At 38.5% G+C, this 19,455-nt stretch overlaps 1 protein-coding gene across 1 annotated transcript in view; it reads right to left on the reverse strand.

Annotated features, from left to right (window-relative positions):
• MED12L (mediator complex subunit 12L) overlaps positions 1–17,328 on the reverse strand; it is a 200,078-nt gene extending 182,750 nt beyond the window's left edge. Inside the window, exons 1-4 of the mRNA XM_063306563.1 lie at positions 17,230–17,328; positions 5,397–5,501; positions 4,529–4,720; positions 2,166–2,325 (exon numbers count right to left, since the gene is read on the reverse strand). Coding sequence (XP_063162633.1) covers positions 2,166–2,325; positions 4,529–4,720; positions 5,397–5,501; positions 17,230–17,328 — 556 coding nt within the window. The remainder of the gene's footprint in view (positions 1–2,165; positions 2,326–4,528; positions 4,721–5,396; positions 5,502–17,229) is intronic.
• Between the last annotated feature and the right edge of the window lie 2,127 nt (positions 17,329–19,455).

Raw genomic sequence — 19,455 nt, forward strand, 5'->3', positions numbered from 1 at the left:
TGGCAGATCTCTCTTCAGAAATCACATTTAAACAGATGGGGAAAAATCTGAAACACTTCTGGGTGTAAGCTGACTGAAAATACAAGCTTTCAAGTGAAAAGGTATAGAAAGTTCTATTACCTTTGTAAACTCTGATGTTTGGCATTCACTTCAAGATCAAACTTTGGCATAAGCTAAACTGGTCTTACTTATAAATGAAAGGAGCAACATGTAGGTCAACAAGAGGTTATTGTATGCATGTAGGAAAGTAGGAATCCATTGGAGATGGCGGCATGTTACACTCCAATAAATGGTGACACTGGAAGAACCAAAGATCCAGACACTACGCTCTAGTTAGCAGCCTAGCTGCCATGTTTTACATTAACTAAATTTTTTACAGAGAAGACAGTTTATTGAATATTTGTTGATTTTAAAAAAGCATATGATAAAGTGTATATGCTTAAATTATGAAATGTTTCACAGTAATACAGACTGGAAGATAAATGCAATAAGAGCAGTATATAATGGAAGTAAAGTGTGCTAAAAGTAAATGGAATGCTTAATTAATGTTCAGCACTGAGTAAGGAATAAGACAAGGAAGTATGATGTTCATTTTATTTATTTATTTACTATTCACATTTCTATCACCACCCATCTCCCGCCAAAAGCGGGGAGATGTTCCCTGGGTTGTTTAATATCTTTATGGATAAATATATACAGAGTACTTGTGAGACAGCATAGTAGATACATTGTTTGAGAATGTTAATGTGAAGGTATTTTTGTATGCAAATAAGGCGTTGTTGTTGGCTGAGACTCAAAATGCTCTGCAGTGAAGTTAAATAGATTGTATGATGCCAAGGGATTTGAAAATTAATATGTCAATGACCAAGGTAAGTTGCGTTTGATAGGAAAAATGGATTCAATTCAAGTTATATATAAATGGCAAAAATATATATATAGAAGAAATAAATGAAATTGTCTACCTGGGTAGAATGATTATTAAAGATGGGGAAATGGATGGAGCAATTTTAAGTTGTGAAAACGGTAATAGGAAGCTATGTGATCTGTGGCAAGGAATTACTGTTTGTCAAAAGAAGCAAAAGTCAGCATGTATAAGAGTGTGCTTTGTCCAGTTTGTTACATGGAACTGAAAGTTGAGTATTCCTGAAGAAACAAAAGCAAGCTGAATGCAGTGAGAATGGGGCACTTAAGAAGTGTGTATCGTAAAACAGAAAAAATAGGGAGAAAAATGAATGGGTGCTGACCAAATCCAGACTGAATACAAAAGTGAGTAACTGTTGTAGAAGAAGTACAATGAAGTAGTTTAGTTGTATAGAGAGAATGAATGAGGATCAAACTACAAAAGGAATATATGCAAAAAGAATGAATTAATTCAGAGGAAGGTGAAGACAAAGCAAACTGTGGCTGGACAGAGCTGATGAGATCCTCAACAAGAAACAGGGAAAGAGCTTAAAGAACCAAAGGCAGTGTATGAAACTGTGATGAAACTAAGGATGGTTTGCGATGCTAGAAAGATATGGAGAGATACTGTATAAACTGGCTATTAGCTGTATTTCCTACTTCTTCTTTTTTTTACCTCATTCCCTCAATTTATTTGGCATCTTTTTTACTCCTTTTCTGCACTCTGAGTGATGATGTTTACCCCAAAAGAAATAGCATGATGGGTATGTATTATCTACCAATATCAATACTTTAAATAAAATGAACCATCAATTTGAGGAATTGATACTTTTACTAAATTTCTAGCTAAGTGACAGCAACTACCATTCTTGAAAAACATATTATTAATATACATACTGTAATAAGCAAAAGTCATTAATAGAGACACCCTAATTGTCTAGAATCTGTTCAAGTCTATCTTTTAGGGTAGGAAGGGGACAATTAATACATTTCCTCCGTAGGTCATTAATCATGCTTCTGCTTTAATTCTGCTGTTGTACTAAATATTCAAATATTTTTAATTGATCAATAATGAGAACTTAAAGGAAACGGAAGCTTGATTGTCATTTTCTAATGCAATTAGCTTATGGTTTTTGTTTGTTTCAATTACACTGATACATGCTGTAGCTTGCAGGAGTAAGTGAACTTATCCACTTGTACCATCCCCACCATAGTGCAAAAATGTGCATTCCTAATACAAAGATATTACATTCAACATTTATTACCAAGATTTGGATCAGCTGCCTGGCGTTTCTTGATTTTAGCTTCAGAGATGGCTGAGTAGTAGGCACAAGTCATTTTTATCAACCATGCTGCTCTCAACAGTGGCACAGAGTATCTTGCTAAATATGCAAAAACGTCTTCCTTTTTGCTGAGAATTGGGACCTATGTTTGAAGAGGAAGAATTTTTAAAAGTAGCCCAGTACTATAAAACTGTAAGATGACAAATAACAAAAGTTTTATTCAACTACAGAGATCTAGGAATAACTGAATGTAGGGGAAAAAAATGATAGCAGTACTTAGAGAAAGCAAAAGTTAGTAACTGAATCATATCAGATTCAGGGAACTGACATTTTGATGTTGCTCTTTGATTTGTCACAAATAATTTATATGTTCAAATAATACAGGGTCAACATTGGTCACATGAAATTATGCACTATGCTCATTAAAGCCTGTTTGATTTTAAACTGGCAAGCCAAAAACACACTTGCCAGCAAAATCAATATTTTGTTCACTGATGAAATGTATTTCCCCTTTTTTTTTTCAAAATAATATTGAATACATAGCCATAATATGCTGTTTCTGGAAAACATTCAAGGCAAAATATGATAAATTTGTATTCTGTCACACTGGCAGCTCTTACATCTAAATGTTATAATTAACAGTTTCTATAAATGCCAATCATTAAAATGTCATGTTCCATTAAGATGCAAGCACAAAAATGTTGCATCTAAGCCCTGTGAAAAAGAGATCAGGTGCACTGATGGTGAGCCCTCCCAGTTGAAATTTAGGATTGTCCTTTCAATATCTAAAAATGGCAACATCTCTGGCCCCCAGGAAATAGATTTTAACAGGTTTCAGAAAATATTGAAAATAAGTTCCAAATCTGAACTTTGGAAAGTCTTACAATCTAAAAAAATGCTAAGAGGGAGAGGATTTCACAAAACAATAACAGCAAAATGGAAGGAGTTAATCAGCTAAGCTCAAATAAAAGGATTCCAAAGTAATTCCATACACAGAGACAAAGCTACATCTTACAGCAATTAGACAACAAAAAGTTTTTGTTTTCTGATCTAACTTTTACTTGCCACAGCAAAATTCTCTAGTCATTGGACTCTGGTTGGATTGGATTGGATTGGATTGGATTGGCCTGCAGAAGGGACAGGTCACCTGGATTCTTACACAGCCATCTGCCCACAAAACACCTCACTGGCAGTTTCCATAGTGCTTGTCACATCTTACATGAGCATCTTCCAAACTTGAATTAAGCACTTAGTCCTGTGCAGAGCACAAGGCTGATTTAAAAAGGGAAAGAAAGCCACGTTTGCTAGCCAAGGGTTGCTAGATCTGTCACTATTGGCTTCATGAAACTTCTTCACAGCTTGCAACAAGGGTTTTCACAAGACTATATTTTTTACAGTTTTTACTCTTTTTATTATCTCTGAGGACTCGTGCAAGTTTCTATAGCTGTCTGTGCAATGCATCATAGTTACTGACAACCCATTGGAGGGCAAGATGCCATTTTGTCCAGTGCATTCTGACTTAGGCAATATGAAGGCCATAGAAGTTATTGTCGCTATTATGTACAGGCCAATCAAAACTGTGCAAATCCAGAAGTCTGCTCTAATGCACATATAATCCATGGCCACCCAGCAGCTACATCTGTCTGCTGCTGGCATAGAGTCAAAACTGGATTCCTCAGTCACTTGTTGCCAGCTCTTGTAGCGTTAGCCAGGGATCGTACTCATCTGTTATCAGTCATTCTCCCCTGCTCCACTTCATGACTCCCTTAGTCAGCTTGTCCAGTAGCTAAACTTACCATTTTAAGCATCTGTCCAAACTGGCACCACCCTGCACTATCTCCCATGAGCAAAAATGATTGGTGGTTGTTTTTCCACTGACAAGGGAAATGAAAGAGCAGAATCCACCAAACCCTTTCCTTAAATCAGTTGCAAGAAATAACTAAGGTACCGTTCACTGGCCTCATTAGTGTGGTAGACTAGCAACAGGAACAAAATGACACCCTCTCCACCAAGGAGGTCATAAGTGACTACATTGCACAAACAGCTGTAGAAACTTGCCGGAGTCCTCAAAGATAATTTATGTTGGCACCCTTTTCTGCTGGCTCAGCAGCATCAGTTCAGACATAAGAAAGAAGAGCCCATAGAAAATTTGAAGAAAAGGAGATAAAAAAGACAAAACAGATTGTTAGAGGCAAGAAGAGAACAATAACTCTTGTAATTCCCTTTGCAAGAAGCTGCCTTAATCGAATACCTTGCTTATTTTGTTAATACGATACTGTTGATATTCAGACCAGAGTCAACTGAACCATCCCCTATCCCAAATATCTAAGAAGCCATCAAAGTACCTTTTTTGCTAGGAAAGTCAGTGGCTTATTTCCTGCCAAATCTGCAAACCAAGTATGAATTGCACTCTGGGAACGAGCAGTAACTAGCCAGTAATTGTCTTTAGCATTTACTTGCAATTTCTTCTTTCCTGTATCCTGGAATGTATTAAGTTTTAACTTCTCTGCTAATATGCTGCTAAAATAAGCACCAATCTGATAAAGGGAAAAAAACACAGACAGAATAAGCATTTTCTAAGCCTTAGTATATACAGTAGATTTAAGAGATCGAGTCAGCAATGTACTTTAAGTATTATCTTAATAAGATTAGCCTCTAATTTCTTAATTGGAGTAGTCAGAAACTTGATAATGTGAATAGCTAAAATGGTTCCCCATTACTTTTAAGTATAGATATCATGGGCATATAAAATACAAGATATTAGCATTGAATATTAAAATATCTGTTAAGCTATAATAAAAAATACACTTCATTATCAAAGTGTATTTGCAGAAATTTGAAACATTAAATTTGAAGCCTGTGCCATTTGCCTTCTTTCAAATACCAATTAAAAATCCTTTGTAAAATTGCATCCTTGATCATCATATGGAGCACTCATTTCAGAGAAATGAAGTCTAACCAATATATGCAGAGACTTCATTCAAAATGGAAGAGTAAGGCACTCAACACTTACAAGTCAACATTCTTGAAAGATCAGCATGCATTCACTTATGTATCTGTAACTTTCAAGATACACAGATTTCTGCCTAAAGAACTAAAAAATGAAGACCCACATTACCAAATCAAGGGTAAGGAAGATAATTGCAAAGCATAGCACATAAAATTAGAAATTATTTAGAGGAAGCACTTTTGAAGGTTGCAAAAAGCACTTACCTTTGATGGGTTAATAACAATATTTCTAGCAGACCCATGTTCATCTCCTGAGAAAGCTGGCTGATTACTGAAACCTTGCTTTACATTCACAGCAGTTAACTCATCCTACAAATAAAGTATTTTGTTAACTTAGTTTCGCAGCAGTTCCAATTTTTTTTTCCTTTGATCAGATTCTCACTAAAGAATTAGAACTTCTGTTGTACTTTGTTAAGATATAATTTCATGCTTTCTTTGTCTGTTATCCTTACAAATCTATTTTAATTTATGGATTTTTGTTATCAACGTTTCATACACCATTCTCTTACATTATTTAAAAATAATTAAAATTTGGCACTTACCAAATTCATCTAAACCTTTTGTTTAAAAACAAGGTCTAAACCATTTCACACATTAATGATACAAACTCTGTGTTCTTAAACATATAGGTAACAGTAGCTGCTGCTGCTGCTGCTGCTTCTTTTACACTAAAGTAATGTCAAGGGATCTGACCCAGATTGGGATTTAGGAAGGAGGCAATTTGTGGATAATATGGAGAAAAAAAAACCCTGTTATATTTGAGTATTTTTGTTTACTCTGTTACTTGGTTCAGTTGGTTCAGCAGTTTCAGTCTGCATTTTACATTACAGAGACAAACCATTAGACCACTCAGGCAGGAGAAATACTTCAACCTTCCAGTTCATATGAGATAGCACTTGTTGATTCAACCTTGGACATGGAACTTAAAGTAGCCTTCAGTAAAAAAATATTCTCCAAATTTCGGGGTTACTGTATGTACAGAATATCCAGAGCTATTCAATGTAGCTGTTAATTCCTACTGCCCTCCCAAATTTCCTACAGTTGTAAGCATGGGGTTTGAAATCTAGTGAAAAGAAAGAACAAGAAAAGAAATCGACTACATCCAGAACCTGATTTACTGCTCAACCTGTGCATTATTGAGCTAGATATCAATCAACTGTTATGAAAAAGATGGTACTCACAGCTTTGTCCTGAAGATTATTATTGACAAGCAAGTTTGTGCAATGCGCTATTGTTATTATATTGTATGGAGTACATAAAATAATTCAATTGACAAGTAAATACATAATTTTGGATTACATTTTTGGTACAAAATTTAGTTTTAAAACACCTTTAAAATGGAGGAGATGGGAAAATATACATATGCAATTATAAGCATTATGTTATTTGCCAAAAATATGTCCACCATGCTCTTAATTCCATGGGCCTCACATTTTCTGAGTGTTTATAAGTCTTCCACAACTGCAGAAAATGGAGAAACATTGCTTTATGGATTTTTAATTCCCTTGACCCATATTATGTCCTAATTCAGATCAGTTCCTGTATCCCAATCACTTTCGATAATACAAACTGCACATGCAGGACAACTATCCCCATTCAGGAATACAACAAAGATAAAAGATTAAGCCTTCTGCCCCTACGCTAAGAATTAATTAATTAATGTGGTTGCTAGCCAGGCTTTTAAGGTAACATGCTGTCTGGTCCTGTATATGACAGCCAAAATGTTTGTACTTTTAAAAATATTGGGAATGGAAGTGGAATAGGGATTGGATGCAAGATGCCAATCTCTCACATACTCTTATTGTAAGATGACATTTACATCTCTTTTGCAAAGCTGTTAATTCTTAATTACATGGACTTAAATTTTTTATTTTGTTTGCATTGACTTTGTTATGTTTTATATTCTGCATGTTTGTATACTGTCTTGAGAATTCATACAAAGAAAAAAATGGCATTGCCAATTTAGCTAAAACTTTATTGTGTATCTGAGAAATTATGACCTTCTGGAATCTCAGCAACCACACCATCTTGCTCAGCAGTGAACACAGATGAGAATTTTTGTGCAACATCATCTGAAAGGTCACCAGTAACCCATTTCAATCTTGCTGCTATACAACATCTAAGAGCCGCAGCATTCCACATGTGACACTTACGGATCTGCTAATTCCTCAAGTCACTAAGCATGCTGCCATCAAGACTATATACTCGACATATGTAGATCCGGTCAAGCAGGTAAGTAATCTTTCAGCTAGTTACTGAAAATAGTGTCAGCTAACATACTGCAGAGATCCACTGAATGGTACAAAGCACTAACCTAGTTTGGCATAAAACCATTATTTAGTTTGTGGTTTAGGAATGAGAGCAAGCCAGAGCAAGTCTTGAAATTAATGCATCCCACTCTTCATATAAAAAAAAACAAGATGGGAGGATTCCACAAGCTGTTATAAAAATTGCAATTTTTCACTACATCTTAGCCAGAACACCTTCTTTCTTAATTTAAAACTGAGAGTACAAATTTTCAAACTCCTCCCTGTGTGTGCAAAAAAAGAGGAAGAGAAGTGAGAAAGCCAGAAATTCATCAACTAGATTCATATAATATACTAAACTCAGGTAAAGAAAATACAGTTACTATATTCATATAACATACTATACAAAAACAAATAGATTATATTATGGCTTAACTAGGTAGCCTGGTTCTGAGCAAAGTGTATCAAGCCCATTTAAAGGGCAAAAGATAGAGGCTGTAAATCTACATTTTAATGTATTCTCTAGTCCATAAAATATAATGATCATATTATATAAATGAATGACAGAATTTTATTAAAAATTTCCCTGAAAAATATATATCCAGTGTTAATGTTTGCAACAAAAATGCACATACTGTTTGTCTTTGTTGTGCTACAGAATCAAATGTACACAGTTCCTGACTCAGAACAACTTGAACCTATCAGCAGCTTCCATGAATAGCAACCACAAAGCATTCAATAAACAAACAAATCTTTATTACAGCCAAAGACCAGCATAAGAGGGGTGGGGTACAGTCAGTTAATAACACAGAAGGTACATTAAAATCTAATATAAGAAGCTAAAACACAAAAGTACATTAAATCTGATATAAAAAGCTAAAACACAGAAATAAAACATACATTAAAAATTAATATAAAAAGCTAAAACACTGAAGTCTAGAGGAAAAGGTAAAAGGAAAGAAAAGAAAATCTGGAGGGAGGAGTAGGTTGGGTGTGGGGAAAGCATTCAATTGATTTGCACCATAGATCTTATTTTTGCCCAAGAACCAGCTGTTCTCTGTTGGGAAAAGTTAATTTTTCTATCCATAGGTGGACTGATAAATTTTAGACATGCACCAGGAATAGCAGACATACGATGTCATAACAAAAATGTTCTATCAGAATAGGCATTTCTAACATAAGTCAACCAGTGAGCTTCTTTGTCTGAAGGTGGATTACAGCCTGGTTGTCAGCCCCACAAGGTAGACCAGATTAAGAAACCAATGTCATATAGGCCAGAACTACTTTTATTTTAACAGCATAGAAACAGAATTTTGCAAGTCTGAATGTGCTTCCTCCCTCCCTCCATCTTCATGTGAACTAGAGAAGAGCTTATCTAAGACATTTTCTCAAGTTAGTTTCTTGGATTGGGCTCAAGTCCCGCTTATCTGACCAGTGCAGCATTTCAAGGCCATTCCCCATCCCCCCTACACTAGTCTCCCCATTCCTAGTCCAACAGCTTAATCATTATATCACACAGGTGCTTAAAATCACACCCTTCTCCCCTCAAAATCACAAATTCAAAAATAGCATATTCAAGTGTCAATCATCTCCACTTCTTCAACCAACTCCTCCCTTTTAGTGAGGATTAGGTCCAGGTTAAGCAGACCACTTTGCTGCTTTATCCACCTTCCAATAAATGAAATTGTCAGCAAGAGAGGACAAGGATTTGTTGGACCTCTGAGTTAGATTCCCAGTGGATATCAGGATAACTGAAATCACCCATTATCACTATTGCATGCATCTTTGAAATACTAGTCATCTGGTGTAGGAAGGCCTCATATTTATCTTTTGCCTGTCTAGCCAATCTTTAATAAACTCCCACAATGGTAACATTTCGTGTTTCATTCTTCTGTTACTCTAGATCAAACACTTTCAATAGGATTTCCATGCTCTGATTTCTGTGCAAGTATATTTCTTCTTAACATGCACTGCAACACCCCTATTGTTTCTGTTTGATCCGTTTCTTTTAAATAGTGTAAATTGTAACCTTAAAGTGTCATGTGCTTATATACACAACACCAAAATAGCAATTCGGTGGGATCTAGACTAAGTTAAATCTCACTGAAATTAAGATAATTAGAATTAAATTAAGGTAGAACTACCTTACCTTGGTTCCAACCCTTTTTCTTCCATACGTTAAGCAATCTACTCATGGTATTTCAGTGTTTCAGTATGAGAGATTAGGGGAAGGCTAGGAAAGGAATGGAAGCAATAGTAGCAGTTGAGTCAGTTGATAGCTTATCTCATAAATGAGAACTCAGCCCAGGTGGGGAGAAATCTAGGGAAAAGCATCTCAAAGTATTCAAAGTGATCTATCTTAATTAACTATAAATGTGGCTACAGAATTCCTCACAGTGTTTCCAAAATTCTGCATTTATTCCACACCAGCACCAAAGATATGTTACTGAAATTTGTGTAGTTTTTACACCCTTGGTCTTGCTGTGTGGAACATGACATTCACCATCTGCATGTTTATTCTCATCAGTTCTATGTACTTCTTTAGAGCCCAGCCTTCATTATCCTGGGTTCTCCAGAAGTATCGGGATTACAGCTACCAATATCTCCAGCCTGTATAGTTAAAGGTTTAACTGCAATCTAAAGGTTTAACAGTTGATACTGTTAGCTGCTTTAGGGCTAATTAGAGTTATTCAGCAATTAAAACCAGCTGCAAAAAAGCAGTGATTCAGATATGATATAGTGACCTAGTTTATTCCTCGAACTAAATCATAATTGGCTGGGTTCATATACTGCACTAAGCAAGAAAATTGGTGATTATTTTATAGTTGTGCAGATCTTCATTTAGTATTAATTTACTTATGCTGATGATACTCAATTATGTATCTCCATCCCAGGTGAGGTAAGTGATGCCCTTTGTCAGTGCCTGGGGGCTGTGGGGGTCTGGGTGGGGAACAACAGGCTTCAGCTGAACCCTGGCAAGACGGAGTGGCTGTGGGTTGATGGCTCCTCAGTATCCAGGAAGTTGTCATCTTTAGTTCTGGATGGGGTTGCACTGCCCCATTCAGAACCAGTGCAGAACCTGGTGGTCCTCCTGGACTCACAACTCCTGCTCGAACAGGTGGCAGTCATGGCCAGAAGGGCCTTTGCACAACGTGTTGTGCACCAGTTACGCCCTTTCCTGAATCAAGATGCCCTCCAAATAGTCACTCATGCCCTGGTCATCTCCCATATAGACTATTGCAATGCACTCTACATGGGGCTACCCTTGAAGAGTATATGGAAGATTCAACTAGTCCAGAATGCGGCCACGCAAGCAGTTATTGGTGCCCCAAGATCGGCACATGTGACACCACTGCTGTGCGAGCTGCACTGGGTGCCAATTTGCTTCCAGGTCCAATTCAAGCTGTTGGTTATCACCTTTAAAACTCTACATGGCATGGGGCCAGGCTACCTGAGGGACCGCCTCTTCCCTGTTACATCAACCCATCCCACCCAATCATGCAGAGCGGGCATGTTGTGGACCCCATCAGTAAGAGAATTCTGTCTGGTGGGGTCCAGGAGGCAGGCCTTCTCTGCAGTGGCGCCCACCCTTTAGAACATTCTGCCCCCAGAGGTGAGGCAGGCCCCTTCACTCCTGGCCTTCTGGAAGGATTTGAATACCTGGTTCTGCTACCTTGCCTGGGATGAGAAGGGCAATAGCTCTTCCTGGGGAGGGCTGGTGTCATAGAGTCCTCCCTACCAAATGAAATCTGCACCACTTGGATTTTATATTTATTTTATTTTTATTATGTTGGTTGTTTGCATTGTAATTTATGTGTTCAATGGTTTTTAAATTGTCAATTTTATTGTAAACTGCCCAGAGTCCCCCTTTTGGGGGGAGATGGGTGGTGATAGAAATTTGAACAATAAATGAATAAATACTGAAAGGTGTAAAATAAGCTCTGAAGCTGTTTGACCAACCCTAGTTATACATGATAAATTACAGGACTGTGCAGAGACCAGCAGACTCACTTTGTGGGTCAAATACATTGGTCCAAAGACAGCCCACCTAATATCAGCTCAGAATAATTCCTAGTTCAAGATAATGTTTTGGGATAACCAGAACTTTATTCCTTCTGAAAGGAGCTTCCTTGTGGTGTTTAAAAAAACATTTAAAGGTATTTTTTCACTAAGAAAATTGTTGAGGTCCAGCCACTGCCACATGGTCTGGCCCTTTATTCCCTCCCTCCTAGGCAGCCAAAAGACTAGAATTTATCTAGAAGAAGTCTGTTCAAACAGGCTTCTTGTAGCCTGAGGGTACAAATCATCAAATGCTCAAAGACTTACTAATTCCACACCTTTAGAGAGAGAAAAAGCAGGTTGGTCATTTTTATAAGGATGACATTCCTCTCCCACTACAGCAACTCTCCTATTCCCACTTCATGTGATAGTTACTCTGCTATCTCCCAAGCAAGATTGCAAGTTAGGTACCAACAGGATTTTTTTTTCTTTTTTGAAGAAAACTTTTGGTGAAGTTGCCCTCGTACCACTTGAACCAACAAATTGTCCTGGAGTTTTGCAGAAGTTTTTGAATCAGAATAGGATAGGCTGGACCCAGCTGTCTTGTCTTCGATAAGTGAAGTTTTGTCCAAATTGTCCCCCATTAGCTACAAGGTTCAAACTTTGTCCCAAGTTTCAGCACAGCCCTAGTAGTAAGCATTGTATTATGCACATAAACCTTTTCAAGAGACAGGAATCAAATTCAACTAATGCAGTAGATTCAAGAGTTGGACCCTTTTACATTATGGCTAACAAGTTCTTCTGGAAAGCTTTTACAATTACTATTTGTTCCAGTACTATTTTAATGGTATATTTTTATGCATAAAGAAGGAAAAGGAAAAAGTGGAGCAAGGGCAAACAAATGTGCATGTACAACAAACAACTAGCCCTACACAAACTGTATTAAATGTTAATAATTTAATTGTATAATGTTACACAAATATATATGTAATTCTATTTATTACTATGCATCCACTTTTGGGAATCTATTGGCTGAAAAAGCAGACCAAAAGAAATAATACAATGCTCTTCTTGTTCCAGGAAGTCAATAAAATAAATTAACATACCAGTTCAGCATATTAGAAAGGGTCACAGCATATTTTTGTATATACAGTGTATAGTTTTGTATACAGTGTATAGTTTTGTATAAAGTGTAAGACACAAAAGCAATAGTTTTACATATTTACTAAATTTGGCATATATTGGCTGGATCCAGACGTGTTAAGCCATAATGTGCTTTGTTCAGTTTTGAGTTGTGGAATATGTGAATCCAGACCGTTATGAATTACTTCACTTAATCATAATTTGCTGAATACATGACTATTGGCTAGGCTCAAGCATCACATTAAACCAGATACCATGGTTAACAACCACAATGGCTAAATTTATTTGACAACTGAAGCCAAACCAAACAAACCACATTATAGCTTAAAATGGTTTGCAAACATGAGTTGGATACATCAGATTAATTTGGAATTCTGGGAGTTTGTATTTACATCATCAATACATAAAGAGTGGATTAAATAGGAACCAAGAGAATACAACCCCATGAAACCACAGCTGAACTGAAATCTCTGTGAAGAGAGATGCTAAGAAATCACCAAGAGTCAAAGATTATTGTTTCAGGCATAACAGGTTTTGATAAGCAAGACATGAAATGAGGAACCAAATAGCAAAGATTGAAAGCTGTATTTCTGTAAGCCACCCTGAACTAGTAAGAAGGTGGGTGGCATGCAAATAATTGTTAGAATGCAGACCCCAGTGATATAAATATCAACTTTATTGTACTTCCTAAGATATACCTATAGAACAATTCCCAGTTCTGGTTATTAAAATGGTAGCAAACAATATACTAATCAGTTGACATTATTTTATAATACACAATATTACTGTTCTATCAATTGATAGGTGTTAGAACAGTCAATTTATCCTGACATAACATGAGACAAAGGTATTAAAATCTGAAAAATAAGCTTATTTTTTCACATTCCATATGGGTATTTTCAATAATAGAAAGACTGAGAAGATAAATAAAGATCTTCAATATTATAATTCTAAAGTGTTTTAGAAAACTTGAGCTATAAAATGGCATCAAAATTTCTCTGCAGCTCAGAGTACTTTCCAGCCTATCTTGGCAAATGGTAAGACAAAGATGAAATCTGGTTTACTAACCCCATATGTAAAAAATTGTAAAAATCCCTCTGTCAGACTTGCAAGGTAGTCCAGACAGGAAGCATGCTGAGATGACAGGAAGCATGCTAATTCTACTTTATTGTAAGGTTACATTAACATAATCTTGCAAGTCTGAAAGTACATTTCTCCCCCCTTGCCTTTACAACCCAAGAAACTAGGGAGGGTCCCTTCTGAGACATTTGCCATGCCCACATTCCTGCTGCGGGCTAAGCTGCCTCTTATCCAACAGTTCCCCTGGCTGTGGATCTTCCCACTGTCTCCCAACGTCATTCCCACATACCATTACATCCACACATTAAAGTTTTTATGAATTTTCTGTGGATCACCAAAAGTAGAAACTACCAACAAAAGTCATTTAAGAGAGATCTGAAACTTTTACTTGACAGAAAGTTTTAGCTAAAAAGGAAATTGTGCCTTCACAATTCCATCCGGTGGATAATGCAATTTATGTATTAGAATCACAGAATATAAAAGTTGGAAGAAGCCTTGGAGACCATCTTGTTCAATCCCCTGCCCAGTGCAGGAATCATTATTGACTATATCAATAATAGATGCAGTTGACACCAACTTCCAGGGGAGGCATGGCAAACTAAGCACCTCTCTGAAAGAGCAGAGACAATGACTGCAGCAAAGACCGAAGAACTGGCGAATAGACCAGTTATTTTGAACTTGTCCAGATAAGGATGGAAAATTACCTGCATGTGCTCCAGACAGCTGCACCTTGCAAGGAGACTGCAGGACAACAGTCTCCCGTTGGCTTGAGCGCCAAGAGACGAAGAGATCAGCCATCATGCTCACAACTGTGGCAGAACCTTCTATAGGACTCTGGGTTTGCTAACCTCACTTTCTAATCACTTTCAGAAATTGCCTACTTAACTATCTTAAGGATTATTAGAGATCTTTGGAGCAACGAGTTTGAAAAGCTACCTGGTGAGTTTACCTTCATTCCTGAGCAAAAGAAAAATAAACCATAAGTTTAAGAATGTAAAGAATTGGAAATAAATGGCAAAAAACTAAGTAAGATTTTGATTCAAGAAAGTTATAAATGAATTAAGGGTCCAGACAAATTTGGAATATTGAGACTTTTACACTAAGATTTTGGAAATAATTATATAAAATAAACAGCTTTTCATGGGAACCAAATTGTTTTGTCTATCTTAAGTCATAACAGAGATTTGAAACTTTATAAGCTCAAGGCTTCCGGTGGGAATGGAAGACTGAATGGCTGTGCCCACTGGTTCAGGCTCAGGAAGGTTTTCCTGAAGCCCAGAAATGTTCTCTGGATCAAGGAGAATATTTGGAATCATCCCATCTGTCCTCCAGATGGCTGCTTGCAGCCAGAAGATCGCAAAGAGTGTTTCACACTCAACTGGTAAGAGCAGATGGGAGGCTGGGACATCACCATTTCCAAGCCCCGCTGTAGCCTTAAAGGGACACTAAGACTGGCCACCCCATTTCTAAATCACCAATTTGTTTTTTTTTTAAGTATATATACCCCAAGAGAGGCTTTCTAGAGTGAGGAGAAGCTGGTTCTCTTGGTGCTTAACATTATTTTTGCGATTACTTTTTTTTTTAATTAAATTTTGGATTTTGTTTTCCTTCCAAAGGAAATTCCAAAGATGGAGAGTAAACAATTGTCTTCCTGTTATTATTTTTGTATTAAATTTAAAGATATTAGCATTTTCCTACACTTTGAATCAGCTGATTTGAAACTTCAGCTTTCTGTTTTCACTTTCCCTTGAGAATAGTCTGTTATTTCACTCTCACTTTATGTAAACACTTTGGAATTCTTCCTTATCTTTGACTTTCGCTGGTTAAGCTCCTAGGGGGCACCATAATCTACTGCATGAGACATGGAGGATTTCAAACAGATTCTTTCTGACCTTCACCAGGATTTTAAAGATTTCTTCTGACTTTTATCAAACTTTTATGCAAGATACTTATTTATTATTATTCACATTTCTATCAAGATATCAAGGACATTGTGGAAAATATGAGATCTAAAACGTTCCATCAGGTTGGGGATGTGCTGGATGAAATTGAGGAATTTAAGAGTGATAGAAAAAAAAAAATTTTTTTAAGACTGAGGTTGGGATTTTTATTGAGATGCTGGATGAAGATTGGATAATGGAGTTGGAAAAATCTAAGGGAGAGAGTGATCTGCAAGCCATAAGTAAAATCGATCCCCTGGTGGAATGCCATGAAAAGAACCTGGAATCTTTGAGGGGGATAGTTGGGCTGTTTGATTCTTTTAAGAGGAAAGCTCTGTGCACGCCGTGGAGATATGTAACTGCCCTGGTTTATTTTGAAGTGGGATAAGGGTCGAAGAATGTTCATCTGGTTTGCTTTAAGGATTTGATTGATGCTATTTGCCTTTAAAGGTTTGAATTTACTCTTTTGAATTGGCTTTGTTTTTTGGGTTTATTAAGATTAAAGTTATGGTAGTGGTAGGAAGGGAATAATTAAATATGTTTTCTCTTTTGGAGGGGAGAAATATGTTTAGGAGGTTTATATGATTTTTTTTCTTTAATATAAGGGGGAGGAGTAACTGAACTCAGTGATTTTTATTATGTGTTAAAGTGGAATGACTTATAGAAATAATGTGGTGTTTTGGTTTAATATAGAGTAAGAGCTTAATTATGGAAATTTTGTGTATCCTTGCTGTTAAAAGTTGGGAACCACATCTTTTTGTAAATTAAAAAAAAATCGCTTGTGTTTCTGCATTTTTTAGTAAAGGAGCCCTTAGTTTATCAGTTTCTTAGTAACTTGCAACTTTAACCTACAGAGGACAGAAATTAGTGGCAATTGAGTAGCAGGTGAGTTAAGGAATCCCTTGATAAATTGTACCGAGCATTATAACAACCCTTCCCCCAGCAATTATCTGTTAATTACACAGTACCATAGCGTCATGGTTACAACCCAGTGCCAGTAGCTGGAACAATACATGCTAAGTGCCAGTGTTTTGAAAGTCATCTGATTTGGGGGACTGGTGACTAAGAAAAGCTGCTTCACTGATCAGATGTCATGTCACTAGTCCATAGACAACGTCTGCCAGAAAAGCACAGTTTAAGACAGACTCGGGAATTTGGGAAGGGAAGAGGAGCGTCCCCACCTGCCGGGGGATGGGTGTCGTCAGTCACCACGGGCTCTAGGACTAGCCCGGGGCTGGCTTAGGTGCGTAAAACGCCAGTCAGTGTTGCGGGGGAGGGGAAGCGCCCTTTTCTTTCCTAGCCGACGTCTTTCAAAAGTTTGGGGGGTGGGGGGAAGCGCACCGAGAAGAGCAAAGGAGGAGGGGGCGGGTATCTACTACAGAGCCCGGGAGTGCGTCAGGGCCCGGCGCGCAGGCATATTACCTCCCCCATAACTCAAGGCTACGAAATCTCTCCGGGTCCGCCACAGCCTCGCGAGTAGCTCCGCTCTGAGGCTGACAGGCGTCTTCTCCTCCTCCAAGCCACCTAGCCTGCCTGTCTCCCTTCCCTTCCCCCGCCCAGGTGGTCGCCGGGCAAACTTCTCCCCCGGACCAGGTGTGCGGCAGGCACGAGCCAAGCCCCGAGGCTTACCTCCTTCTGCTTGGGGTCTTGAGGATAGACGTCGGGCGGCCCCAAGCGGGACCGTTTGAGAGGTCTCTGCTCATAGCTCAGGAGCCCGAAGGCGGCCATGATCTCTCATGTTAGCCGGCGAAATGAATGAGAGAGAGTTGGAGATGGAGCAGCCTCTGAGCACCAGGGAGCAGCACTTGGCTGGCAGACAGACTCCCCCTCTGGGTCTGGCTCTTCTGCTACGTGGGAGACATACATGCATACGCGGGGAGAGCAAAGGGCGGCTGGGATGCAGCAGGACTGCAACCCAACCCGCCCACAGAGGCAAATGTCACACCCCCACGCGCGCGCAAAAGCATCCCCGGAGAGCCGAGCGACGGCGAGGATGGGTCAAGAAGGACCCGGCGATGGGATTAAAATGGACCCAGAGGCCGGGGGCAAGAGACCCCTGTGTCCCCCAGAAGAGATGAATTGCCTTCCTTCCCAATGGTTGCAGGGCTCATTCCTTCTCTCACCCCAGGCCAAATTCCACTGAGAGCTTTTTAAAGTCTTTCTTCTATAAGGGATGCGGTTCCAATGACAGCAGACACCACTGCCCGTGCCCCAGCAGACTACTGAGGTTTCAAGTCACAATTAAGAAAGAAAAAGGAACAATATATTCCACACACACAAAATCACATACCTCCGATCTAAAGTAGGTATCACACCCATTTTCATGCCCACTATTGCTAGCACCGGGTAAGTGAATTCCCATTTCACCTATAAATTGTGGGCTGAGATAGTAAAAGCCATCATCTGATCTTGAATATAACTTGGCTAAACCAGCATCTCAGCCATATCAGTTCCTTAATTAAATGCATATTCCACCAGAATGTGTTAGCATGTGTTGGTTTTGTACTCACATGACAAATTAGCATTGCTTTTTAATCCTGCACTGGAAGATTGTGAAGAGAAAGTACTTAATGGAATTACAAAAGGTGCTACATGTTATTTAAGGAATATTACGTAAACTGTGTTGATCAATTTTGAGTGTGCAGTCCAGTCGTATTCACTTACAGAACTTCTAGTGGGGCCTAGCTATATAGTCTGTATCTGCTACATCATTGCAACAAAATGAATATGATGCAGTCAGATAGTTAATCAATCAATGTCCAGGACACAGGAGATCCTATATGGAAAGATTTGTTCTCTTGGCAACCAACCAGTCACTCCAACAGATTGCAGCTGTCTCGGCTAGTAGCTCTAAACAGCAGCATAGGAAATGCTGAGTCCCTGTGGCACTGCCACCGAACTTGCAAAGCTTTCATCATTGTTGACACCAGATTCTCAGAGAATGGGCATAGTGGATACAGCAGCCAGACTGGGAAAGGAAGGGGCCTGAGGGTGATTTTCCTCTCTGGCCCCTCTGCTTGTACTGCCCAGCCATGCTGAAAAGCACCAGTTTGCAGAAGGCAGGTTTAAGGCCTTCTACTCTGTGAATCCCCAAAATGTCACTAAATTCAGTTTATTGTCACTACATTTATTTAATTCACAGTAAAAGTAACAATGCCAAGTTAAACTTGAATAACCTGGGTACCACATATTCCCTCAGATATTCTTGTTGTTGTTGTTGTTGTTTATTCGTTTAGTCACTTCCGACTCTTTGTCACTTCATGGACCAGTCCACGCCAGAGCTTCCTGTCGGTCGTCAACACCCCCAGCTCCCCCAGGGACAAGTCCGTCACCTCTAGAATATCATCCATCCACCTTGCCCTTGGTCGGCCCCTCTTCCTTTTGCCCTCCACTCTCCCTAGCATCAGCATCTTCTCCAGGCTGTCCTGTCTTCTCACAGATATTCTTAGAAAATAAAAATAAAGCCTGACTGCCCAGAAAAAAAAAAGATAAAGGAAAAATTGGATGACATTCTGGGGAAGTTAAGAGAAAAGAATCTCACCAGCGTGCATTTTGGTAAAAGGATGGTTTAGGATTGGTAAGACCTTTCACATGGTATCCAGTGTGTGAGAGCAAAATGTCAAATATGTATTTGTTTATCTATCCATCCATCCATCTATCCATCCATCACAGTTTTAGGCTGCCCATCTCCAAAACAACTCTGAGCGGCTTCACCAATTAAAAGAAAACAAACAAACAAACAAACAAAAGCAACATTATACAAAAAGAACAACAGTCAACCCAGGGGAACAAACAAAACACTCTCCTTACCTCATCCCCCAGCTAAAGAAGCCAGCCAAATACCCCAGGTCCCAA

Source organism: Candoia aspera, chromosome 6 (assembly GCF_035149785.1).
Source record: "Candoia aspera isolate rCanAsp1 chromosome 6, rCanAsp1.hap2, whole genome shotgun sequence".
In the NCBI taxonomy this organism is placed as follows: Eukaryota; Metazoa; Chordata; class Lepidosauria; order Squamata; family Boidae; genus Candoia; species Candoia aspera.